Source organism: Mastigoproctus giganteus, chromosome 3 (genome assembly GCF_048544385.1).
Source record: "Mastigoproctus giganteus isolate SK-2022 chromosome 3, ASM4854438v1, whole genome shotgun sequence".
NCBI lineage: Eukaryota > Metazoa > Arthropoda > Arachnida > Uropygi > Thelyphonidae > Mastigoproctus > Mastigoproctus giganteus.
Genome location: NC_143577.1, coordinates 193,978,356 through 194,005,940, shown reverse-complemented (window position 1 = coordinate 194,005,940; position 27,585 = coordinate 193,978,356). Strand labels below are relative to the sequence as shown.

The 27,585-nt window shown below is 39.7% G+C and overlaps 1 protein-coding gene across 1 annotated transcript in view; it reads left to right on the top strand.

The window, feature by feature from the left end:
* Pez (protein tyrosine phosphatase non-receptor pez) overlaps positions 1-27,585 on the top strand; it is a 297,962-nt gene that overhangs the window by 81,841 nt on the left and 188,536 nt on the right. The window contains exon 7 of the mRNA XM_090370791.1: positions 3,707-3,795. Within this exon, the coding sequence (XP_090226917.1) occupies positions 3,707-3,795 (89 nt within the window). The remainder of the gene's footprint in view (positions 1-3,706; positions 3,796-27,585) is intronic.

Sequence of the window (27,585 nt, the reverse complement as noted above, 5' to 3'; positions counted from 1 at the left end):
CTGATATACCTTCATCAATATCATTGATAAATATACAAAACAACAGAGGACCCAACACTGAACCCTGTGGGACTCCGCTAATAACATTAGTCCACGAAGAGCAGCACCCATTAATTACCAACCACTGTCTTCTTCCACTCAACCATCCTTTTATCCATTGTAGCAACTTACCCTTAATACCATTCTGCTCCAATTTGTACAATAGTCTTCCATGTGCAACAGTGTCAAAGGATTTCCTGAAATCCAAATATATGATATCAAAATTATTTTTTGCATCCAGTTCCTTTGTAACCACATCATAATATCCTTTCAAATTTGTCAGACAAGACTTTCCCTTAACAAACCCATGGTGTGTCTGAATTATTGCTGCAGTCTTGTCTAGATGATCCTGCAATGCATCTTTAACCAGTGACTCCATTATTTTATCCGGAACAGAAGTTAAACTAACTGGTCTGTAATTACTCGTGTCACCCTTCGATCCCCCTTTGTGAATTAACGATACATTTGCACATCTCCAGTCTGTAGGGACATCCCCTGAGTCCAAGGATGCTCTCATAATTATAGCTAACAGTTTGCTTACTTCCCTTGCTGCCTCTTTTAATATAACTGGATAGATTCCATTCACTCCAGGTGCGTTTCTTATGTTTAACTTCAACAATTTCTCCTCCACTTTGCTCTCAGTTATTACAAAATCATTGAGCACCCTGCTACAATTTGATAACCTTCTGCCATTTTCAAACCTTAACTCCTCATGTGTGAATGTAGATGCAAAATATTCATTCAGTTTGTTTGCTATCTGAGCAGGATCATCAACAGTCAAACCATCAATATCAAGTGGACCAATCAGATTCATCCCTTCCTTTTAGAGTTTATATAAGTAAAGAAATCCTTGCTGTTTTTCTTAGCATCTTTTGCCAAAGATTTCTCGTAATCTGCCTTCGCCTGCCTAACCTCCTTTGTGACCTGATTACAGACTAGCTTATATCTGCCACAGGCTTCTGAGTCGCTTGATAATTTATATGCATCCCACGCATTTTTCTTCTCTGTCACGAGTCTCATTAGTTCATTTGATAACCATTTACGCCTAAACCTTGAACAATATTTCTTAATAGGTATAAAACTTTTAGTAGCATCCACAATTAATTCCTTGAATGCTTCCCACTTAGAATTTGCTGTTGGTAACATCGTCAGTTGATCCCACCGTACAGAATTTAAAAACTGTCTGAGACTACTGTACTCACCTTTACAGAAGCAAAAACCCTTTCCTTTACTCCTGATGGTAATTATATCTTTAAGTAAATCCCATATCAGTACACTGTGAATACTGCCACCTAGTGGTTCCTTTATCTGCAAATTCTTAATACACGAATGATCACTGCTGCTGGTAACCAGATCAAGAGTATTACCCTCTCTGGTTGCCTCTCGAACATGCTGCTGCAAAAAAACAATCATCCAATAAATCCACAAAAATCTTACTAGTGTGTGAGTGACCAACCCACAAGTTCCAGTCAATATCTGGGAAGTTAAAATCCCCCATTATAAGACATTCTGATTTACTAGCTCACTCTATTTCTCTGTACAATTGTTCATTGTACTCATTCGAGTCATTAGGCCTATAACACACTCCACTCTTATTTTTGCTTTCGCAGTGCTTATGTCACACCAAACTGACTCAACAGTGCACTGATTATCTATATCAACTGGATGCACTTCTTTTGGTTTTATGTTTTTCTTAATTAACAGCATAACACCCCCTCCCTCCCTTCCTATCCTGTCTATCCTTTCTCTACACATTGTACTCCCCAATTTTCAATTCTGCATTCCTAATATCTGTATGACACCATGTCTCTGATATCTCAACAATATCCACCTTTGATGTCTTGACCAACAATTCAAATTCATTAAATTTATTTACTATACTTCTAGCATTGGTATACATGCACCTGTTCTTATTCTTAGTTACCCTAACACCTCCCATATACCCACCTGTTTCACGATGACTGCCATCAGTTCCTGAAACCCCCAGCATCCCTCACTCCAGGTCGCTACTTATTCAAATAGAAGTAGTGCAAGAATCACCTTCATCTGCCTGCAGCTACTTTTAACCTTTTAATCTGTGAATCCCCCCAAGCTAGCAGTTTTCCGACCCACTTAACACTGCCTCGATAGCATCAGCAAATATTCTTGCACCTTTTCTATTTAAGTGTATCCCATCCCTATAGAAGCAGTCTCTCCTGTTAACAAGCACAGACCACGCTGAAAAAAATTCTACTCCTTGAGCCTTGCACATTCCCTCCAGTGCCGAATTAATTGACTAGGCTCTCATCATGTATTCCCTCCTATCGTGTCTGGGCAGAATTGCAGACACTTTCAAATTTAACCCTGACTCTCGACTTTTTTGCAACATTGACCTGTACTTGTTAAGTAAATCTGCAGATCTCCTACTCTTAATGTCATTGGTGCCAACGTATACAACAATATTACTTTTTGTGCCCTTAAAAGATGATATATGCTTTATAACGTCAACAACTTTTTCCCCTGGCAGACATACCCTGGTCCTGTTCCATCTATCCTTTTTACACAATATATTCCTCTTCTCCCTGACATTAGAGTCACCAACAATAACTAGTTCCTTTGGGACCACTGCATTCTGCCTTGGAGATTGCCACTGTGTTGCATGATGCCCAGGAGTGAACTCTGGCATTGAGTTGGGCAGCTGAGAGCTTGACGGGCCCCTCATATTAATTTCTTCGAGGGCATCTACACCTCAAGCTCTCATAGATGCCCAGTAGAACGCTGAGTTGATGCCTAATTTCTAGACACTCTCTGCACCTGGCACACACAAAGCATCCTCCTTGGCTAGATCATGTTCTGTTCCAGAGAGTTCGGCAAACATTTCACAAGTTGCACATTTTTTTAGGCTGTGATGCGTTGGAGAATTTCCCCCCTCAGTTCTCCCCCGAGTCACAGCACTCCTGCCACTTTGTGCCCGTTGCTTTGCTGCTCTGGTCTGGGGCATGATATTTTAAATTAATAAGATCAATAAATTTAATTAATTGTCAGTACTACGCCATCTAATATAATCCTAAATGCAGTGATGCATATTATGCTATATAAAGACATTATAGTACAAAACCGTGATTATCCTCCACACACACACACACACACACACACACACACACACACACACACTCCCATCATTATATAACATTCCCAGATTATACATTACTTATTCTAGCCAGGAATGGCTTTTTTGATATACTTTTTTAAAATTAATTTTGTGGTAAATAAGAATTTCAGAAACCATTCACAAAATGTATGACCACATATTCTGCGTTATGTAGTCATACATACATAAATGATAAAAATACACTTTGAATGCAGTAATACACTACAAACTCTTTGACCCTAGTTGTGTTGAACCTGACAGTCAGAACTAGTTTTTTTAACTTGGTTATTGCAATGTGTTCTTCTGCTGTGTGAATTTGTGAGAACAAACAAGTAATTAGTATTAATAGACTACAAAATTTTGAGAAATAACTTAGCAAAAGGTCTTTTCCAACTTATCTTAGAATAATTTGTTTCTTTATTATTAATCCCGACATATTCCCGAAGTTTGTCGGAAGAGTTCTGAATAATCCTGTAAAATAAAAAGATACAAGATAATTTCACTTCTAATAAATATCATTTGCTTTTGACATTACAGGATCAAGTAGGAGCTTCACTCTATGTTGCTGTCTCCTTATTGGGTATTTTCGTTAAATATTTAAATGGGCAGCCAACCTTGTATTTTCAGTAAGTTATAAAATTAAGTTTCTGTTATGGATAGACAAGTTTGTTAAAATATGATAATCTTATGTCTTATTGCACACTAATATAAAGTAATTGTCAACTGACATTTTTGTAGAAAAAACTATTATGATTCTCTCTTTCTCATGTAACAACTATATTCTTAAATACTTTTGGAAATGTTATGCATTTAAATATTCCCCAATATAACTTTATATTATGTCTTTAACAGTTATAGATGCTTTATTCTCTCTAATCAATTGACATTGAAAGTATTATGCTCCTGTGATAAATGAGAAATTGCTAGATTCTTACAGAATTTAGTAGTAATGAAGGTATTAATCTTCAATTAAAAATTGTGATGTTACGAAGTACATAGAAGGCAGTGAACATTGTTTTGGTATTGGAACTATTGGATACAAGGAAATTGCAGTTTTAAAGCAGTGGAAAATAGTTCAAGAGTTTGGTAATGCATAAGAATCTTAATTTTCACTGAAAATTAAAAATTATAAATGATTAAAAAATACATCTTGTTCATCATACAGTTATACAGTGGCGGACAAAAAAACTACATCACCTTAAAAAAAGTAACATTTTTAGTGAAATGTAAAGATATTGTTTTATTACGGTCATTTTGTTCATCACAAAGCAAAGATAACGCTTCTATTGCATCAGACAGTAATTGCAAGATGTTGCATCAACTGTTTCTATAAATACGGTGTTGGAACGGTATACACGCTGATTAGTATCCTGTTTTGCAGAGGTGTAAGCATGGCTTCATATGTTCAGTTGACACCAAGAAAAAAAAAAAAGTGTAGCTGTTGCTCTGTCCCAGGATACATGTGCTATCGCTGATAAAACTGACACCAGTCAACAGTATCCTGGGTGCTGAAATTAAAGCATGAAACCAGTGATGTAAAGAGAAGACCTGGATCAGGCCATAAGAGAGTGACTACACCTTCCCAAGATCGATATTTGAAACAGCTATGCCTTCATAATCACAATGCTAGTGCTCCTGATCTAAAACTGGATTTTGAGATGGCCTCTGGTATTGAAACAAATACACGATATTTATGGCAGTTAGGATATTAGGGGGAGTCTTTTTATTGGATTTCATTCACAGAGATATATATCCCATCTAACAAATGCATTTTGAACATTTATGCAACTCACAATGCAATGCAAAGCACATTATTTGCAAAATTCACAAGTGATGCAGGTTTTTTTGTCTGCCACTGTAGATATAAATACACTAATATTCAAAGGTCAAGTTACACCTTAAAATCTGAGAAACCAAGAAAAATATGTAAAGCTTACTTGAAATGTAATTTTTTTTTATGGAGAAGTATTATTATTGGTCTCAATCATGTTGAATTTTATAAAAGGAGCTGCCTAGCCTATTATCTGCCTATAGTGTCTTGCTTGTAGGCAGCAGTCATCCTAGGTTTATGTGACATGTGAATTCCTGAGTGCCAAGCAATAGTGATTGTTTTCTAGGGCAAATTTTCTAGTATTTTTATAGTAAAGCTTCAGCTTCTTTTTGTAGTACAGCTTGAAAGTTTTGCCAAACAGTATCAAAAGCTTTTCTGAAGTCTAAGTATACAGGGTGTCTCAAAAATACATGGCATAACTTCAGGAATGAGTTCCTCATATGTAGACAATAAAAATATTTTATATCAACATAGTTCCGGTAATGCTTGGTTCCCAAGTTATTAACCGGAATGTCTTATCTCGTGCAGGTGATTTCCTTCATCACAAGGTACTGACAGAATCTGGTGGTTTTCATTCCGACCATGTACTCAAATCAGGAGCAAGCGGATATGCACTTTATGTACAGTTTGGCAGACGGCAATGCTCTGGAGGCTCGTCATTTGTACCACGAAAAGTTTCCAGAATGAAGATGTCCAGACAGGAAAACGTTTGAAGGTATCCATCGCCGCCTTTGTGAACATGGGACCTTTTGTACCTCGTGCTTCCAACAGAGGACAACCGAGATCTATGACCCCCGAAGTAGGGAAGGAGATTTTGGATTAGCATTAGCATTAGTAGAGGCATATGATGCAAGAAAACAAGCTTATGCAGCATCAGCCCAAAAAAAAAAAAAAAAACACTCCCATTTTACCCCTCCGTTTGTTCCAAGTACCTGTCCGGCTGAGCCTTAAATTTATTTAGGCTATCAATGTCCACAACAAAGGATGGACGTCTGGTCCACAAACCAACCACCCGCTGGCTAAAGGCAAACTTCAACACATCTATCCTACATCTGTCTTTTCTCAATTTGAATTTATGCCCTCTCAAATGATTATTCTAAGCAAGAGGAAAAATTCCATCAGCATTGAGCATGCTCAAACCATTCAAGGCTTTATACACCTCAATCAGATCACCTCGCAGGTGCCTAGTCTCCAGACACTAATTTGCAAAATTTAAGCCTTTCTTCGTAAGAGCAACCCTTTGACCCATTCACTACCCTTGTTGCCCTTCTCTGTACTCGTTCCAATAGCTCTACATCCTTCTTAAAATGAGGCCTCCAGACCTGTATACAGTACTCAAGGTGTGGCCTGACCATTGCCTTATATATAAGGGGATAATCACCTCCTTATCCCTCTAGAAAAAATTCCTGTATATCATTGACAAGACACTAAGCTACTCTTGCAGACCGTGTTCACTGCTCAGAAAACTTCATATCTGCCTGCACAATTACTCCCAGGTCCTTTTCGTTCTCTACCACTGTCAGTGTAGTACCGCAGAGTTGATATGTCACTCTGGGATTGCTGCTTCCCATATGTAGTACTTTACATTTGTCAATGTTAAACTTTATTTGCCACCTTGACAAATGTAAAGTACTACATATGGGAAGTTGTGCATGCCACTCCTGCAATCAGCACATGCAGAATAGCAATGTAACTGGCTGTTCAACATTCAACTATTTGGAGAGAGTTGCGAGACCAACTGTATCCTTTCCATCTGCAACAAGTACAGGCCTTGTCACCAGCAGATTACCCTGTGTGAGTAATGTTCTGTCAGTGGTTCTTGCAGCAGTGCGGTACAGCTCCTCACTTTCTTGCCTTAGTGATATTCACAGATGAAGCACAGTTCACACGAGACAGAATCCAAAACTTGCACAATCAGCATGTATGGGGCTGAGGAAAACCCACATGCAATTCTTCCATCACATCACATCACCAACAGCGGTTCAGCCTCAGCACCTGGGCAGGTGTTTTTGGTGATAAGTTATTTGGGCCCCATGTACTTCCAAGCAAACTCATAGGGTAGGCGTACGGAAACTTTCTGGGAAACAACATGCCTGATTTCTTGGACGACACACCACTGATCATTCGTCAACAAGCACACTTCATGCACGGCCGACCGGGCTAGCCAGGTGGATAAAGTACCTGCTTGGCAACCCAAAGGTATAGGTATATTTGGGTCTAACAGCTCCTGGGATTTCTCCCATTTCCGTATATATACACTGTATCGGACAAGCCAGGGATTTAAAAGTATATGGATCATGTGGTATTTAGCATGTTGGGTCCTTGTTCAACCGGCCTGTTAGCCGTTGGGCCCCTAATGGGACCCGATGTTACCATACCTCGCCACGGGGAAGCCGGCTGGGTGTTACCTATATAGTACTCTGGCGGGTCCTGCCACCTACTTTCCTGGGATTTCAGTGGCTAGAACCTAAAAAAAAAAAAAAAAAAAAAAATGCTGTTTGCGGTTAGTTATTAGCATTTGTTAGAATAATTTAGATGCTTGCGAGGGGTATACGCTGAAATAATATTTTCTATATGCCTAAATGGGTTGGGCAGGAAATTTTGATGTAGTTAAATTTGGACGCGTAGGGCTGAAAATGCTGTGAAAGTCAACAGTAAAGGGGGTGTGAAGACTGGAGGGAAGAAAAGGAAGTAAGGGGCCGATAGAGAGGATGGCCCCACGATTGCAGTGGAGCAGGCCCGTGCTCTACCAGAGGGAAGAGATTTGGGGAAGGGAAGGAGTGGGGGCAAAGCCCCCTCTCCCCACGGGAAGGCAAAGAAAGCACCGTTCAAGAGAGAAACAGTGTATGTTGAGTCATATGACAACCTTGGATGTGCTTTAGTCCAGGTGCCCAACAGGGCAAGATGTGGTTCTTCTGGTCTTCTATGGTATCTTTGAACAAGTTGAATCAGAGTCTTAGTTGTGTTTCCATTACTCTGGGCCATTGAGGGATGGCTGTTGTCTCGTGATTTGTGAACTTTTGGAATACTTCCACTCAAGGGGAGGGTAGGGTCCGTTGTCTTGTGAACAGATTTTGTGCAAAAAGTGTGAATGCTTTGTAGGTCTCTTCCTCTTGTGGAACGATGTCTTCCTGGTTTCGAAGAAGCGAGTGAATCTTATTGTATAGTTGACATCTGAGATCCTCCTATTGGTCACACTCGTATGCCAGGTGCTCCCAGGACTCCTCCTGTCCACAGGAGCACCGCAGAGTAGCTGAGATTCCAAAGTCATATAGCCTCTTTCTAAATGAGCCATGTCCGGTCAATAGGTAGGTAGTTTTGAGTCTGGGCAAAAACCAAGCTGGGGAGAGTGGATAAACTTGTCCTACATCCGGTATAAACTTCTTAGTAATGGAGCCTTTGTTAGTGAGGTTCCAGCGATTTTGCCATAGCGATTTCACGTGTTGCAAAATCCATCTGTTCTCCACGGCTTTGGAGTTTGTTGGGTCTGTGGTATGAGAGACTATATTTTTCCTTTGGAATGTTGGTACAGCAACCCCCAGCACGCAATCTCCAGGTCCAGGGGAAGGCATCCTGCCAGGACCTGGAGCGCGTGGGTGCTCACAGTGCAGCAAGCTCTTGTCATTATGAGTAATATCAATTGGTGTGTCATCTCTAGTTTTTTCTTGTTGACAGCTGTGCTAGTCTTTGTGTACCAGGCCCCAGCTGCATAGGCTAGTGCTGGGATAAAGAATGCCTTATAGAGGACGCCAAGGGCCCCCTTCTTCAGCTCCAATCTTTCCTAGTGACTCTGGCAGTAGGCTCGCATATCTTCTTATTTTTGTTCTCAGGTAGCAGAGATGTGGTGTGAAGCTAAGGTTTCTGTCAAGTATCACTCCGAGGTATTTTATTTCTGTTAGCAACTTTATGGTTTTCCCGTTTATCTTAATCTGCAGTGGTCTTCTAGGGTCAAGGAATCCTTTGAGAAGTATTGAACTTGTTTTTTCTGAGGAGATAGTAAGGAGATTTGTATTGGCCCAATTTTGCAAGTTGCTAGTGGCCCAGTTTGCTATGATCTCCAGTCGTGCCCGGTTGTCAGCCTGCAGCATCAGAACCAGGTCATCTGCATATGCCTGGGTTTTAACATTTGGAATATCCAAATTAAGGAACTCGTCTAGGACCAGGTTCCACAAGAGCGGCCCCAGGACAGAACTCTGAGGGCAGCCCCTGTGGACCGGCCTAGAAACAGTAACTAGTGGTAACAGTGATTCGCCTGTTTTCAAGATAGGATTTGAGGCATTGATATAAGTCTCCTGTGATATGAGCCTTACGGAGCCTGGCCAGAACAGCAGGCCACCAGAGAGAATCAAAGGCCCCTGCGAAGTCGATCGATATTAGGGGGAAGTAAAGGTCGTTGGTTCGAATCCCGCATCGGGCTTGGATCAGAGTAAAATGCAAAAACTTTGGGGGGTGCAATATGGCCACAGAAGCTGATGCGCCAACAACTAACAAAAAAAAAAAAAAAAAACTTCCTGCACGATGGTGCTCCAGCACATTTCAGCAACCTAGCCCACAATTACCTGAATCGAAGGTTCCTGGTCAGTGGATAGGTAGAGGTGGACCAACTGCCTGGCCTCCCCGCTCACCTGATTTAAACCACTAGATTTCTTATTGTGGGGCCATTTAAAGTCATTGGTGTAATCGACTCTGGTAGCTGATGTGGAAACTCTCCACAATTGAATTGTGGCAAGTTGTTAGACAATACGAAACATGCCAGGAATTTGGCATCGTCTTCGTGAGTCCGTGAGACGTCTATGTGAGGCCTGTATTCAGGCAGAAGGTGGACATTTTGAACAATTACTATAAGGTGATGTGAACAGTTAAGTGTCATAGACAGACCTTCAAAACTCGGAAACCAAGAATTTCCGGAACTAGGTTGATATAAAATATTTTTATTGTCTCCATATGAGGAACTCATTCCTGAAGTTATGCCGTGTATTTTTGAGACGCCCTATATAATATCAGAATTATTTTTCTATCCAGTTCCTTTGTTACTGTGTCGTAGTGTCCAATCAGATTGCCATTTTGATCCAGAAATGCTTAGAAAATGCTGCTGACCCACCAAAATTAGGCTTTTGAATTAAATCATGTAAACTTGTTGAAATAAAACAACACAACCATGCTAAACTGTTAATTAAAATGACACTATTTGGAGGAAAAGTTACCTCACATGCAACCTCCTTGAATGGAGTCCTAACAGAATGAAGACAGATGAAAATATCATTTTAGCCAAGAAGTTCTCATTAAAAGTATGGCTCATTTGTACCAACAAGAAATATACCAATCTTTAACTCATAAAGCCTACCATCTATTTTAAAAGCAGGATATCTAAACTGTCATATACAACCTTGCATATCAAACCCTATCAGATGCTTCAAACATCAAATATATGTCAAGGACTGGAAATCTGAGAAGACAGCAGTATGTGCTTCTGAATGGTCTGCATAATCTTGAGTGTCCAAACTGCTAAGGCAATCACTGCCTATTCCAAAGATTGTGAAACATGGAAATGAGCAAAATGATTTAGAAATAGAAAACCAAACATAAAATGATATATATACCTGGAAGCAAAGAATCTGATATCACTAATAGCCAGTTTAAGCCAGAGAAGATCAAAAGGAGGAGATTCCTATTATGAAGTTTCTGAACAAGAATACCAGAAATTATATATGCTCAAAATATTCCAAATTCCTGCAAAAGTGGTCAACCGCTTTTGTTTTTTTTTTTCTCCCTGCTCTTTAAGTACTTTTAAAGTTTTTCTTCTTAGCATTTAGCACAGCTGTGAAATAAATATATCAGATCCTCTTACCTTGTATCTAACTTTAATACTTGTAGAAGTAATGAAAAATCATTCAGATTCATCCAATGAAGTTTAGCATTTTGTTGGATAAATTTACGTGCTTGAAGAAATGAATCATTGCCCCTAAAGGAATTAGATTAGTGGACACATGAAGCACTCATCTGCCTGCGTTAATATTAGAGTATACTCTTTTGCATCAATGCATCCTGCATGGCAGACTCACCATGCAGAATGCACAATTCCACAAGAAGTTATTCTTGGTTTCTCTGTTGTAAGGGGAAACATTTAATGCAAATAAGGATAGATGGAATAGGATATGTCTTCCAGAGGCAAAAGTTCACATTATTGTAGAACAAGCACCATCTTTTCAGGACAAAAAAGGTGGTATTGTTTGATATGTTAGTACTAATTTTGTTAAGCTTATGTATTCTGAGCTTTTACTTAACAGTTACGAGGTGATGTTGAGAAAAACCAAGAGTTAGGGCTAAATTTGAAAGTATCTAAAATTTTGCCAAGACATGATAGAAGGGAGTTTATTATGATAGCCTTGTCAGTCATTTCACCCCTGAACTGATTATGCAATGCTCTGGGATAGAATTTTGCTCAGCATTGTTAGTGCTTGTTAATAGATGGGACTGTTTTTATGGGGATGCAACATGCTCAAGTAGAAGAGGTGCGAGAATGTTTGCTGATGCTGTCAAGACAGTTTTAGGTGGATCATAAAACTGTTAGTTTGGGGGGATATAGACTAATTTTAATGACAACCATAAGCAGAAGTGGAATTGGTGTGCTTGTATTGCTTCTATTTTGACATTCAGCAGCCAAAAAAAAAAAAAAAAAATGTGGGGAGAATTACATGGCCTGACAAGGGTCCACATGAGACTAGCAAGACATGGGCTGTGTAAGAGTTACTAAAAACACAAATTGGTACATATTAACCTACCAGTATACTAATGCTGTAGTAACAGTGGTCTCAGACAGTTTTTAAATTCTGTACAGTGGGATCAACTGACGATATTACCAACAGTAAATTCTAAGTGCGAAGCATTCAAGGAATTAATTGTGGATGCTACTAAAGGTTTCATACCTATTAAGAAATATTGTTCAAGGTTTAGGCCTAAATGGTTATCAAATGAACTAATGAGACTTGTGACAGACAAGAAAAATGCATGGGATGCATATAAAGTATCAAGCGCCTCAGAAGCCTATGGCAGATATAAGCGAGTCTGTAATCAGGTCACAAAGGAGGTTAGGCAGGCAAAGGCAGATTACGAGAAATCTTTGGCAAAGGATGCTAAGAAAAACAGCAAGGATTTCTTTACTTATATAAACTCTAAAAGGAAGGGATGAATCTGTTTGGTCCACTTGACATCGATGGTTCGACTGTTGATGATCCTGCTCAGATAGCAAACAAACTGAATGAGTAGTTTGCCTCTACATTCACACATGAGAAATTATTAAGGTTTGAAAATGGCAGAAGGTTATCAAATTGTAGCAGGATACTTAATGATTTTGTAATAACTGAGAGCAAAGTGGAGGAGAAATTGTTGAAGTTAAACATAAGAAAGGCATCTGGGGGTGGATGGGATCTATCTAGTTATATTAAAGGAGGCGGCAAAGCAACTAAGCAAACCCTTAGCCATAATTATGAGAGCATCCTTGGACTCAGGGGAGCTTCCCACGGACTGGAGATGTGCAAATGTATCCTTAATTCACAGGGGGGGGGGATCGAAGGGTGACACGAGTAATTACTGCTGACGCGAGTAATTACTACATATCCTGCTGACGAGGCTACTAGAGACGGTCGTGTTCAAAGCCGCTAAGTGGATTTTTCTTATTTATTGATTTGAAATTATTGTTTTTCTAAAACTTTTGATTTAAATTTAGTAGTATAACATTATTTTGTGATTTTCTGATTAATTTGGTGTATTTATTCTTTACTCGGCCTTGTAATTGCATAAAAGTATCGGTAAAGGTTTCCACGTATTTCAACTCCGGTACCGTTCGTAATTTTCCCGCCTTTGTGATACGATAGTTATATACCGTACTAGATAGCGTTAGTTGAACTTCGTTAGCAGTTAAATTGTACGTTTAAATAAATACATATAACGACTTAGATTACAAACGTAATATAATTAATTATATTTAACATAATTAATAACATAACATAATTAATTATAATTAATTAATAAATTAATAGAATCATGACTCAGACCAGAGCGGCAAAGCAAAAGGCTCAAGTTAATGGAAGTGCTGTGGCTCAGAGCAGAACTGAGGGGAGCAGTTGTCCTCTGACTCACAGCCTTATGAAATGCACTGTTTGCTTGATGTTTGCAGAGCAATCGGGTACGGGACATGATACTGCCAAGGGGGATGTCTTTGTGTGTGCGCGATGCAAGGAGTGTATCGATATCAAGCAACAACTCGGCGTTCTTGTGGGCCTATATGAGAGCTTGAAGGACAGGGTGGATGCCCTCGAAGAAACTAAATTTAGGGGCCCATCAAGCTCTCAGCTGCCCACATCAACGCCAGAGCTTGCACTTGGGCATCGCGTGACACAGAGACAACCCCCAAGGCAGAATGCGCTGGTCCCGAAGGAACTAGTAGTTGTTGGTGACTCTATTGTCAGGGAAATGGGGAACATGCTTTATAAAAACGATAGGTGGAACAGGACCAGGGTATGTCTGCCAGGGGCAAAGGTTGATGACGTTGTAGAGCGAATATCATCTTTTAAGGGCACAAAAGGTGATATAGTTGTACACGTTGGCACTAATAATATTAAGAGTAGGAGACCGGCAGAATTACATAACAAGTACAGGTCACTGTTGAACAAAAGCCGAGAATTAGGGCTGAATTTGAAAGTGTCTGCAATTCTGCCCAGACACGATAGGAGGGAGTATATGATGAGAGCCTTGTCGATCAATTCGGCCCTGGAAAGATTGTGCAAGGCTCAAGGGGTAGAATTTTTTTCAGCCTGGACTGTACTTGTTAAAAGGAGAGATTGCTTCTACAGGGATGGGATACACTTAAAAGAAAGGGTGCAAGAATATTTGCTGATGCTATCGAGGCAGTGTTAGGTGGGTCGGAAAACTGCTAGCTTGGGGGGAGACAAAGCCCCAATAGGTTGACAGTAGCCACTGGCAGAGGTGAAAGAGATTCTTGCACTGCTTCTATTAGAATGAGCAGAAGCCTGGAAAACAAGATGCATGGTATTTCAGAGACTGCTGGGAGCCATTGCGGTACAAGTAAACACATGGGTTGTGTTAGGGTAGCTAAGAATAGAAACAGGTGCAGGTATACTTGCGTGTACACCAATGCTAGGAGTTTAGTAAATAAATTTGATGAATTTGAGGTATTGCTCAAAACATCAAAGGCAGATATTGTTGGGATATCAGAGACGTGGTGTCACACAGATATAAGGGATGCAGAACTGCAATTTGGGGAGTACAACGTCTACAGAAAGGATAAACAGGATAGGAAGGGGGGGAGGGGTTATGCTATTAGTTAAGAAACACATAAAAACCAAGGAAGTGAAGCCAGTCGACATCGCCGGACAGTGCAGTGTTGAGTCAGTTTGGTGTGACATAAGCATTGGGAGATCAAATTTGAGAGTAGGAGTGTGCTATAGGCCTAATGACTCTGATGAGTATAATAAGGAACTGTACAGGGAAATAGAGTGGGCCAGTAAATCAGAGAGTCTTATAATGGGAGATTTTAATTTCCCAGATATTGACTGGAATTTGGGGGCTGGTTACTCACACGCTAGCAGGGCTTTTGTGGATTTATTGGATGATTGTTTTCTACATCAGCATGTTCGGGAGGCAACTAGAGGGAGTAATACTCTTGATTTGATTATCAGCAGTGATTCTTCATGCATTAAGAATCTGCAGATAAACGAACCACTAGGTGGCAGTGATCACAGTGTGCTGAAGTGAGATTTACTCAGAGGTAACTACCATTAGGGGTAAAGGGAAGGGTTATTGCTTCCATAAAGGCGACTACGATGGACTGAGACAGTATTTAAATTCTATACAGTGGGACCAACTGATGATGTTACCAACAGCAAATTCAAAATGGGAAGCATTCAAAGAACTTATCTTGGAAGCTACTAGGCTTTACATACCAACTAAGAAATATTGTTCAAGGTTTAGGCCAAAATGGATGTCAGATGAACTAATGAGGCATATGGCAGAGAAGAAAAATGCATGGGATACTTACAAATTAACACATGACACAGAAGCCTATGATAGATACAAGTTGATATGCAACCAAGTTACAAAGGAGGTTAGGCAGGCAAAGGCAGATTACGAGAAATCCTTGGCAAGCGATGCAAAGAAAAACAGCAAAGAGTTCTTTACTTATGTTAACTCTAGAAGGAAGGGGATGAATCAGATTGGTCCACTTGATATTGATGGGTCAACTGTTGATGATCCTGCTCAGGTAGCTAACAATCTAAATGAATATTTTGCATCGACATTCACACATGAGGAGTTATTCAGCAAGGGGAATGCCAGAGGTGTATTCAACTCTAGCAGTAAGCTACAGAATCTTGAAATAACTCGGAATAAAGTGGAGGAGAAACTGTTGAAGATAAACACAAGAAAGGCACCCGGGGTGGATGGGATCTATCCGGTTATATTAAAGGAGGCAGCAAAGGAAGTAAGCAAACCCTTAGCCATAATTATGAGAGCTTCCTTGGACTCAGGGGAGGTACCCATAGACTAGACTGGAAATGTGCAAATGTAACCCCAATTCACAAAGGAGGATCAAAGGCTGACACAAGTAATTATAGACCTGTGAGGTTAACTTCTGTTCCAGGAAAATTAATGGAGGCACTGGTTAAAGAAGCACTGCAGGATCATTTAGACAAGACTTCAGTTATAGCTCGGACACAGCATGGTTTTGTTAAGGGGAAATCTTGCCTGACCGATTTGATTGGATATTATGATGCAGTCACAAAAGAACTGGATGCAGCGAATAACTTTGATATTATATACTTGGATCTTAGAAAGGCTTTTGATACTGTTGCACATGGAAGACTGCTACACAAATTGGAGCAGTGTGACATTGGAGGCAAATTGCTGCTATGGATAAAGGGGTGGTTGAGGGGGAGAAGACAGAGAGTGGTAATCAATGGACACTGCTCATCGTGGACTAATGTTATTAGTGGAGTCCCTCAGGGCTCAGTGTTGGTCCATTATTGTTTTCTGTATTTATAAATTATATTGATGATGGTATATCAAGCTTAATGTCCAAGTTTGCAGACGATACAAAGGTTGTCAAGGACACTACTGACACTATGCTGCTGCAACAGGATCTGGAAAGGTTGAGCAGATGGGCTGAGAGGTGGCAAATGAAGTTTAACATTGACAAATGTAAAGTACTACACATGGGAAACAGCAACCCCAGAGAAACGTATCAACTCTGTGGTACTACACTGACAGTGGTAGAGAATGAAAGGGACTTGGGGGTGGTTGTGCAGGCAGATATGAAGTTCTCTGAGCAGTGCAGACGGGCTGCAAGAGTAGCTCATGGAGTATTGTCAATGATATACAGGAATTTTTCCAGCAGGGATAAGGAGGTGATTATTCCATTGTATAAGGCAATGGTCAGGCCACACCTAGAGTACTGTATACAGGTCTGGAGGCCTCATTTCAAGAAGGATGTAGAGCTGCTGGAACGAGTACAGAGAAGGGCAACAAGATTAGTGAATGGAACAAAGGGGTGCTCTTACGAAGAAAGGCTTAAGTTTTGCAAATTACAGTGTCTGGAGACTAGGCACCAGCGAGGTGATCTGATAGAGGTGTATAAAGCCTTGAATGGTTTAAGCATGCTCAATGCTGATGGGATTCTTCCTCTAGCTCAGAAAAATCACCTGAGAGGGCATAAATTCAAATTGAGGAAAGACAGATGTAGGATAGACGCGAGGAAATTTGCCTTTAGCCAGCAGGTGGTTGGTTGGTGGAACAGACTTCCATCCCTTGTGGTGGAGGTTGATAGCCTAAATAAGTTTAAGGCTCAGCTGGACAGGTATTTGGAACGAACAGAGGGGTGAAGTGGAAGTGGGTTTTTTTTTTTTTTTTGGCTGATGCTTCATTAGCTTGCTTTCTTGCATCAAATGCCTCTACTAATGCTAATGCTAATTACAGACCAGTTAGTTTAACTTCTGTTCCAGCTAAAATAATAGATTCATTGGTTAAAGATGCATTGCAGGATTATCTAGACAAGACTGCAGCAATAATTCAGACACAGCATGGGTTTGTTAAGGGAAAGTCTTGTCTGACAAATTTGATAGGATATTATGATATGGTTACAAAGGAACTGGATGCAAAAAATAATTTTGATATCATATATTTGGATTTCAGGAACATTGTTGCGCATGCAAGTCTATTGTACAAATTGGAGCAGAATGGTATTAAGGATAAGTTGCTGCAATGGATAAAAGGAATGTTGAGTGGGAGAAGACAGATGGTGCTAATTAATGGGTGCTGCTCTTCGTGGACTAATGTTATTAGTGGAGTACCACAGGGTTCTGTGTTGGGTCCTCTGTTTTGTATATTTATCAGTGATATTGATTTAGGTATATCAGGCTTCGTGTCGAAGTTTGCAGATGATACAAAAGTGGGCGGGTTGTTAATGACAGTAATGGCAGTGTGCTACTGCAACAGGATCTAGATAATTTGGGCAGATGGGCTAAGAAGTGGCAACTGAAGTTTAACCTTGACAAATGCAAAGTACTGCATATGGGTAGAAGTAACCCCCAGAGAAACGTACCAACTGTGTGGTACTACACTTAAGGTGGTAGAAAATGAAAAAGACCTGGCAGTAATTGTGCAGTCAGATATAAAGTTTTCTGACAATGCAGACAGGCTGCCAGGGCAGTTTATGGGGTTTTGTCAATGATATATAGGAATTTTGCTAGCAGGGAAAAGGAGGTGATTGTCCCTCTGTATAAGGCAATAGTCAGGCCAAGCCTTGAGTACTGCGTACAGGTCTGGAGACCTCATTTTAGGAAGGATGTAGGTTTGCTTGAGCGTATACAAGATTGGTGAGGGGAATGAAGGGATCCTCTTACCAAGAGACGCTTAAGTTCTGCAAATTGCAGTGGCTGGAGACTAGGCACCTGCGCAGTGATCTGATTGAGGTGTATAGAGCCTTGAATGGGTTGAGCATGCTGAATTCTGATGGGATCCTTCCACTTGTTCAGATTACGAACCTAAGAGGGCATAAATTCAAATTAAGAAAGGACAGATGTAGAATAGATGTGCGGAAATTTGCCTTTAGCCAGTGGGTGGTTAATTGCTGGAACACAGGCGCCTCCGTAGCCAGGTGGGAAGGAGCAGCAGTGCGTAGCACACGCTTCTTGATTAGACCGGGGTTCGAGCCCGTCACCACCAAATACGGAAGATGCGGAAAGGTCAGGGAATGACCACCGCACCGGAGCAATATGGCCTTAGTTGCTAATGCTCCTAAAAACCAAATAACAACAACATTGCTGGAACAAACTTCCAGCAATTAACCACCACAATCCACAACCTATCAACTTCCACAATCTATCGTTGTGGAAGTTGATAGATTGAATAAATTTGAGGAGGAACTGGACAGGCATTTGGAGGGAATGGTGTGATTTTTTTTTTTTTTTGGCTGATGCTGCATAAGCTCATACATTTGCTTTCTTGCATCACATGCCACTACTACTACTACTACTGTAAATAATTTGGATGAGTATGAAGTATTGGTTAGTTATCAAATGTTGACATAATAAGTATAACAGAAACATGACAATACTCTGATATTAGGGATGCAAAAGTTGAATATGGTGATTATAATCTGTACAGAAGGGTAAAAAGGTGTGATGCATTTGGTTGAGAAGCACATATACCCCCTGGGAAAACAAAAATTAAGAGTAGGAGTCTGTTATAAGCCATATGACTATGATGAATATAATGAACAGCTATACAGACAAATACAGCGGGCCAGAAAATTAGATTGTCTTACCATGGGGGATTTTAACTTTATAGACATTAATTGGAAATTGTGGGTGACAGTTTACTCAGTAGCAAAATGTTTATTGATTTGCTTTATATGCATCCCCTATTCGCAAGTAGGTTAAAGATGAAGTGGGTAAATACGAACCTGTAAATTTAACCTCTGTGCCAGCTTCTTCCCCCAATCATCTTCATAGGGGTGGAGCTATAAGTCAATCATAGCATGGGTTTTTTAAAGGGAGATTCACAAATCTAATTTGCTACTATGAGTTGTCACCAAAGAACTAGATGTAAAAAGTACTTTTGACATTATCTTTGGTTTCAGTAGAGCATTTGATACTGTACCACATTATTTATGATTGTGGTGTAAATTATAGCAGCATGGCATTAGGGACACATTAATACTATAGGTAAAAGGATGTTTAATTGATTAAGAATGTTTAGAAGACAAAGATTGATTTTAAATGGCCACTTCTCTTCAGTGGCTAATGTGTTCCACAGGAATCAGTGTATGGGCCCTTTACCATTTTTAATATTTATTAGTGGTATTCATGTAGATATCTCAAAATTAATATCTAAGTTTACTGATGATATAAAGGTGGGCACAGTGGTTATTAACAGTAATCAGAGTATAACACTTCAAGAATTCCTAAATGAAGTAAGCAGATGGGCTGGAAAATGGTAATTTTCCAAATAAATTTGTTGAGGTTTGAAGGTTGAACAGCAAAATACAGGGTGATGCATTTGGGTAATCTCAGAATAACATGCCATATGTCATTCTGAGATTACCCATAACATACCATAAAGAATAACATGTTCTGAGATTACCCATAACATACCATAAAGAATAACATGTTCTGAGATTACCCATAACATACCATACTATATTGTTGCATCGTGTTGCCAGTACTAATACTGAGATTGGGTGGTTTTAATTCTTTTTGCAAATAAATTTGTTCTGTTATCTATTCAAGATGCCTTGATGTAAATAAAATAAAATTTGCGAATTTAGTTTTGGCAGCAAACATGTTTCATGAGGTGATGTTTTTAGATATGCAATAAACAAAACAATACGTATCCAACTCCTTAACATAGGATGACCTTGGTGGTGCCCTACAACCCCCATGCACACTACTTGGACTCCTGGTACTGGACTTGGACTGGCATTAGAGGCAGTCTCTGGCTAGTGACTTAGTATCACTGTCTGCTGAATGTTAGATAGTCTAACAAATTATGTGGCAGCCAGTCTGGAAAAAACTGCTTTAAAGCTGTACCTGTAAAATGTAAGGAACGTTGACCCTCGCCTTGATACCCTTTGTGACTCAAAAGACATTACTCATTCTACTTGACAGAAGAGATGGAGGCAAAGCCTTTGTTCTGGAAGCCAAACATGATGCTGGAAACTTCGTACCTCCACCTAGTATTGTTTAGTATCATAGCTCTTCTGTATAATGTGGGTGTCACATAACCTTGCTCATTAATTCACACCTGGATAGTGACCTCCAATATATTAGGCATTGTGTTTTTGGAACTTTCGCAGTGGGAATATAACCAAAGTTCCTAACAGTCCCACTTACTTGCAGATGCAAACAGAGGATTTGGCTGTTGCAAATAACCAAAGTTTGCTGAAATTTGCCCCACTCAACCAATAAGTAAGACAGGAAAATCAGTTTCATTAGCATTTCAGACTTCCAAGTGATTAACTTTGGCTGAAAGCTAAAGCCACCACTTGGATCAGTTGTTGCAATAAACCTCAGAAACCTATGGTGACAAACAAGATGAAGCAAACATTTAAGACAGGTAGTATCCTACTGACCCCACTATAAATCAGGAAGAAACAGCTATTTAGTGTGCTTCATGATGTGATGAGTTATAATAGGGAAGGGAGGTGGTAATCACTTCTAACCTGAAACCAATCTAATAAAGTGTAAGCTGTCCTTCATCAACAAAGCCCAAACATTTTAGGGTGTACCATCAGCTAATACATGGTACTGACTGTTTTTGGAGACATGAACAGTGATATAGCATTAGCATTAGTAGAGGCATTTGATGCAAGAAAGCAAGCTTATGCAGCATCAGCCAAAAAAAAAAAAAAAAAAAAAACCCACTTCCACCTCACCCCTCTGTTGGTTCAAAATACCTGTCCAGCTGAGCCTTAAACTTATTTAGGCTATCAACCTCCACCACAAGGGATGGAAGGCTGTTCCACCAACCAACCACCTGCTGGCTAAAGGCAAATTTCCTCACGTCTATCTTACATCTGTCTTTCCTCAATTTGAATTTATGCCCTCTCAGGTGATTTTTCTGAGCTAGAGGAAGAATCCCATCAGCATTGAGCATGCTTAAACCATTCAAGGCTTTATACACCTCTATCAGATCACCTCGCTGGTGCCTAGTCTCCAGACACTGTAATTTGCAAAACTTAAGCCTTTCTTCGTAAGAGCACCCCTTTGTTCCATTCACTAATCTTGTTGCCCTTCTCTGTACTCGTTCCAGCAGCTCTACATCCTTCTTGAAATGAGGCCTCCAGACCTGTATACAGTACTCTAGGTGTGGCCTGACCATTGCCTTATACAATGGAATAATCACCTCCTTATCCCTGCTGAAATATTCCTGTATATCATTGACAATACTCCATGAGCTACTCTTGCAGCCCATCTGCACTGCTCAGAGAACTTCATATCTGCCTGCACAACCACCCCCAAGTCCCTTTCATTCTCTACCACTGTCAGTGTAGTACCACAGAGTTGATACGTTGCTCTGGGGTTGCTGTTTCCCATGTGTAGTACTTTACATTTGTCAATGTTAAACTTCATTTGCCACCTCTCAGCCCATCTGCTCAACCTTTCCAGATCCTGTTGCAGCAGCATAGTGTCAGTAGTGTCCTTGACAACCCTGCCAACCTTTGTATCGTCTGCAAACTTGGACATTAAGCTTGATATACCATCATCAATATCATTTATAAATACAGAAAACAATAATGGACCCAACACTGAGCCCTGAGGGACTCCACTAATAACATTAGTCCACGATGAGCAGTGTCCATTGATTACCACTCTCTGTCTTCCCCCCCCCCTCAACCACCCCTTTATCCATAGCAGCAATTTGCCTCCAATGTCACACTGCTCCAATTTGTGTAGCAGTCTTCCATGTGCAACAGTATCAAAAGCCTTTCTAAGATCCAAGTATATAATATCAAAGCTATTCCCTGCATCCAGTTCTTTTGTGACTGCATCATAATATCCAATCAAATCGGTCAGGCAAGACTTCCCCTTAACAAAACCATGCTGTGTCCGAGCTATAACTGAAATCTTGTCTAAATGATCCTGCAGTGCTTCTTTAACCAGTGCCTCCATTAATTTTCCTGGAACAGAAGTTAAACTAACAGGTCTATAATTACTTGTGTCAGCCTTTGATCCTCCTTTTTGAATTGGGGTCACATTTGCACATTTCCAGTCTATGGGTACCTCCCCTGAGTCCAAGGAAGCTCTCATAATTATGGCTAAGGGTTTGCTTACTTCCTTTGCTGCCTCCTTTAATATAACTGGATAGATCCCATCCACCCCGGGTGCCTTTCTTGTGTTTATCTTCAACAGTTTCTCCTCCACTTTACTTCCAGTTATTTCAAGATTCTGTAGCTTACTGCTAGAGTTGAATATACCTCTGGCATTCCCCTCGCTGAATAACTCCTCATGTGTGAATGTCGATGCAAAATATTCATTTAGTTTGTTAGCTACCTGAGCAGGGTCATCAACAGTTGACCCATCAATATCAAGTGGACCAATCTGATTTATCCCCTTCCTTCTAGAGTTTACATAAGTAAAGAACTCTTTGCTGTTTTTCTTTGCATCCCTTGCCAAGGATTTCTCGTAATCTGCCTTCGCCTGCCTAACCTCCTTTGTAACTTGGTTGCATATCAACTTGTATCTATCATAGGCTTCTGTGTCATGTGTTAATTTGTAAGTATCCCATGCATTTTTCTTCTCTGCCATATGCCTCATTAGTTCATCTGACATCCATTTTGGCCTAAACCTTGAACAATATTTCTTAGTTGGTATGTAAAGCCTAGTAGCTTCCAAGATTAATTCTTTGAATGCTTCCCATTTTGAATTTGCTGTTGGTAACATCATCAGTTGGTCCCACTGTATAGAATTTAAATACTGTCTCAGTCCATCATAGTCGCCTTTACGGAAGCAATAACCCTTCCCTTTACCCCTAATGGTAGTTACCCCTTTGAGTAAATCCCACTTCACCACACTGTGATCACTGCCACCTAGTGGTTCATTTATCTGCAGATTCTTAATGCATGAAGAATCACTGCTGATAATCAAATCAAGAGTATTACTCCATCTAGTTGCCTCCCGAACATGCTGATGTAGAAAACAATCATCCAATAAATCCACAAAAGCCCTGCTAGTGTGTGAGTGACCAGCCCCCAAATTCCAGTTAATATCTGGGAAATTAAAATCTCCCATTATAAGACTCTCTGATTTACTGGCCCACTCTATTTCCCTGTACAGTTTCTTATTATACTCATCAGAGTCATTAGGCCTATAGCACACTCCTATTCAATTTTGATCTCCCAATGCTTATGTCACACCTAACTGACTCAACACTGCACTGTCCAGTGATGTCGACTGGCTTCACTTCCTTGGTTTTTATGTTTCTTAACTAATAGCATAACCCCTCCCCCCTTCCTATCCTTTCTGTAGACGTACTCCCCAAATTCCAGTTCTGCATCCCTTATATCTGTGTGACACCACGTCTCTGATATCCCAACAATATCTGCCTTTGATGTTTTGAGCAATACCTCAAATTCATCAAATTTATTTACTAAACTCCTAGCATTGGTGTACACGCAAGTATACCTGCACCTGTTTCTATTCTTAGCTACCCTAACACAACCCATGTGTTTACTTGTACCGCAATGGCTCCCAGCAGTCTCTGAAATATCATGCATCTTGTTTTTCAGGCTTCTGCTCATTCTAATAGAAGCAGTGCAAGAATCTCTTTCACCTCTGCCAGTGGCTACTGTCAATGTATTGGTCTTTGTCTCCCCCCAAGCTAGCAGTTTTCCGACCCACCTGGCTTCCGTTTTCTAGTCACGCTGACCCAGCTGGTCGAGATGCTGAGGCTTTTGCAATTACTAATGACCTTGCACAGATTGTTCATTTACCTGCAAGAATACTGGACAATCCTAACCATACAGCCAATGCGCTTTATCTGTTTCTCACAAACAACCCTTCTCAGTACACGGTTGAAGTGAGAGGTGCTTTAGGCACTTCAGATCAAACTTGGTGATTGTCTCTTCTCCAATGGAGCCTTTATCTCATGGCTATTCCCAACCTCGTGTTGTTTGGCATTACAAGAATACAAAATGGGATGACCTGCGAGATTTTTTTTTCTTCTTTTCCTTGGTCGGATTACTGTTTCAAAACTTCTGCTGTCAACGTTTGCTCAGATTGTGTCAGTGAAATTATTCTTGCAGGAATGGAATCCTTTATCCCACACTCCACTTTAAAATCTCGTCCTTTATCTAAACCTTGGTTTTCCAATAAATATGCTAAGGCTGTTCAAGAGAAGAACGTTGCATATCATAATTGGCTTGTTTTTAATTCTTCAGTTTCATTTTCTGCCTACACCAAAGCTCGCAACAATTGTAAAGCAGTTATTAATCAGTCCAAACTAGAGTTTGAACAGGCTAAGAGTAGAAAACTTGCTTCTTGCCCTAATGATAGCCGAGCATTCTGGTCTCTTGCCAAAGCTATTGGCCGCAACTTTTAGCAATCTCTGCTCCCACCTCTGTCCAAACCAGATGGTTCTGTTGTCACTTCAACCAAGGATAAAGCTGACCTGTTAGCGTCCCATTTTTCTTGCAACTCATGTATTAATGATCTTGGTAAAACTCCTCCCACTATTCCTAACATGCTCCATTCAGTGCCTCCTGTGGTCTTCCGTCAAAAGGATGTCAGAAGGATTTTGACGAATCTTGATGCTAAGAAAGCTCCAGGTCCCGATGGTATTTCTCCACTTGTTCTCAAAACCTGTGCTCCTGAACTTACTCCTATTCTTTGCCGCCTTTTTTCACTTTCTTATTCCAAAGGTGTTTTTCCTTCTGCTTGGAAATTTGCTCATATCCAGCCAGTTCCTAAAAAGGGTGACAAATCCCTCTCATCCAATTATCGTCCCATTGCAATCACTTCTATTCTTTCTGAAGTAATGGAGAAATCAATTAACCGCCAACTCTTAAACTACCTAGAAACCTTCTGTCTGATCAATGATCACCAGTATGGATTCCGCCAGTGCTGATCCACTGTTGATATTACCCATTTATGGACTAATTCAATGGAAAGGTTCGGTGAAACACAAATAGTTGCTCTTGACATCTCAAAGGCTTTCGGTTGTGTTTGGCATAAAGGTCTTCTAAACAAACTTCCATCTTATGGTTTGCCAACGGTTTTTTGTAATTAGTTATCCAGTTTTCTCTCTGATCGCTCACTGAGGGTGATGGTAGATGGCTCTCTGTCTTCTAACTTCTCCACTAATGCCAGTGTGTCCCCCCAAGGTTTAGTTCTTTCCCCCACTCTTTTCCTCTTGTATATTAATGACCTTCTTCCATTGACTGGAAATCCTATCCATAGTTTTGCCAATGATAGCACATTGCATTCCACTTTCCATTTTGAGAAACCTTGACCTATTCAATCAGCTTCAAATTCTCAAAAATCTGCTACCAGTTCCTTAAATGCTGGTCTTCAGGTAATTCTTCAGTGCAGCAAAGTCAACTTAGTCGATTTCAATCGTACTAAAACTCAGTCTTGTCTTATATCTCGCAAAAAGGATTCTTCTGCTCCTATGCCTATCTTTGGTGACACTCCGATTTCTAGACAAAATGATATACAGTGGATTCCGGTTATTATGGGCCACCGGTTAATCAGCACAGCTGTTTATTTGGGGCAAATCTTAAAAAAACAGAAACTAATCGAGAAAATAGCCAGGCTTTACTTCGCTTAATTGGGACATCATGCCGTTTAATCGGGGCAGGAGACTGCAGCACTGGAGATTACCCTACGATTGTCTCCGACATTACCACGTGGTTCGGTCAAAATTCTCTAGGTCACAACCATAAAACAATAAAAACAATTAGCAATCACCTGTTTATTGGGTTTTCTGTTAGTGAAATCTATCATAAACGGATAGTAAACTGAATCTTATTGAATTTGCGGTAATACCGACAGCTGGAATTCTGTGGGTTATTATGGTGAAATGTGTTTACACTTCCGTGAAATATTCAATCATATAAAAAATTAATTTTCAGATCTTCTCTTCATGGCTATTTTTATAACTTTGTAACTCGTTACTCCATTCTCACTTGCACGTATCATGTTACTTGAAATTGTGTGTGTGTTGCTTGTTCTTTGTTATTGATTGCTTATCTTTTCACTGTTTTAAATTTTAACCCCCACCCACAAATGTCAGTGAACAGAAATGTCAACTAGTTAGTATGTACATATTACAGTACGTATTAATTATTCCGATTATCACGTATATTCTTCCGATTTTCAACAAATAAAAACCAAAGAATGGATTTTGTTTTTAAATAAAAGTCTGTTAATGGTAAATGTCTAGTTAATGTTTTGTGGTATTTTTAACTTGCTTATTATTATTAGTGTATGTCTACATGTCTTATAACCAAGGCAATTTAATGTAACTTAAGTACTATGGTTGAGTCGCGGTAAGGTGTTGAAGTGAGTTTTTGAACTTATTTCGGAATAATTTTTCACATTTTCCATGTTGCAATAACTTTCTAAAAATATACCTATTTGTAATTTTTCCACTGAAAATTTTTTTCAAAACTTTAGTTTGTTGCAGGAAAATTTTGCGGCTAGATTTTCTGATTTTAAAAATAATTCAAAGGTGTTTGAACTTTTTCAAAATCCATTTGACGTACCTGTCAACAATGTTGATGAGAATTTACAATTAGAGTTGGCAGACCTTCAATCTAATAATGCACTGAATAGAATATTTATAAATGAAAATCTAATTCAGTTTTATTCAACATTATCTGAGTCAAATTGTCCAAATATTAAAAATTTTGCAAGAAAGGTAACATCAGTTTTCAGATTTTGAAAAGGTCTGCTCAGATATACATGTGAGCAGACCTTTTAAAAAATGGAATATGTAAAATCAAGAATACGATCATGTCTAACTGACCCACATTTACATGACGTTTTAGGAATTGGAACTAGTACTTTAAAACCCGATATTAATTTTGTTATATTACTGACTGTGTTTTGTGATTAGTGCAATAAATGAGTAATAATTAACATTTGATATAAAAAACTGGTGTACTGTATTTTATATTACATATTTTTACAAGACACTGTTGTCCATGGAAGACTGCTGTACAAATTGGAACAGAATGGTATTAAGGGTAAGTCGCTACAATGGATAAAAGGATGGTTGAGTGGGAGAAGACAGAGGGTGGTAATCAATGGGTGCTGCTGTTCGTGGACTAATGTTATTTGTGGAGTCCAACAGGGTTCGATGTTGGGTCCACTGTTGTTTTGTATATTTATCAATGATATTGATAAAGATATATCAGGCTTAGTGTCGAAGTTTGCAGATGATACAAAGGTTGGCAGGGTTGTTAATGACAGTGTACTAGTGCAACAGGATCTAGAAAATTTGGGCAGATGGGCTGAGAAGTGGGAACTGAAGTTTAACCTTGACAAATGCCAAGTACTGCATATGGATAGAA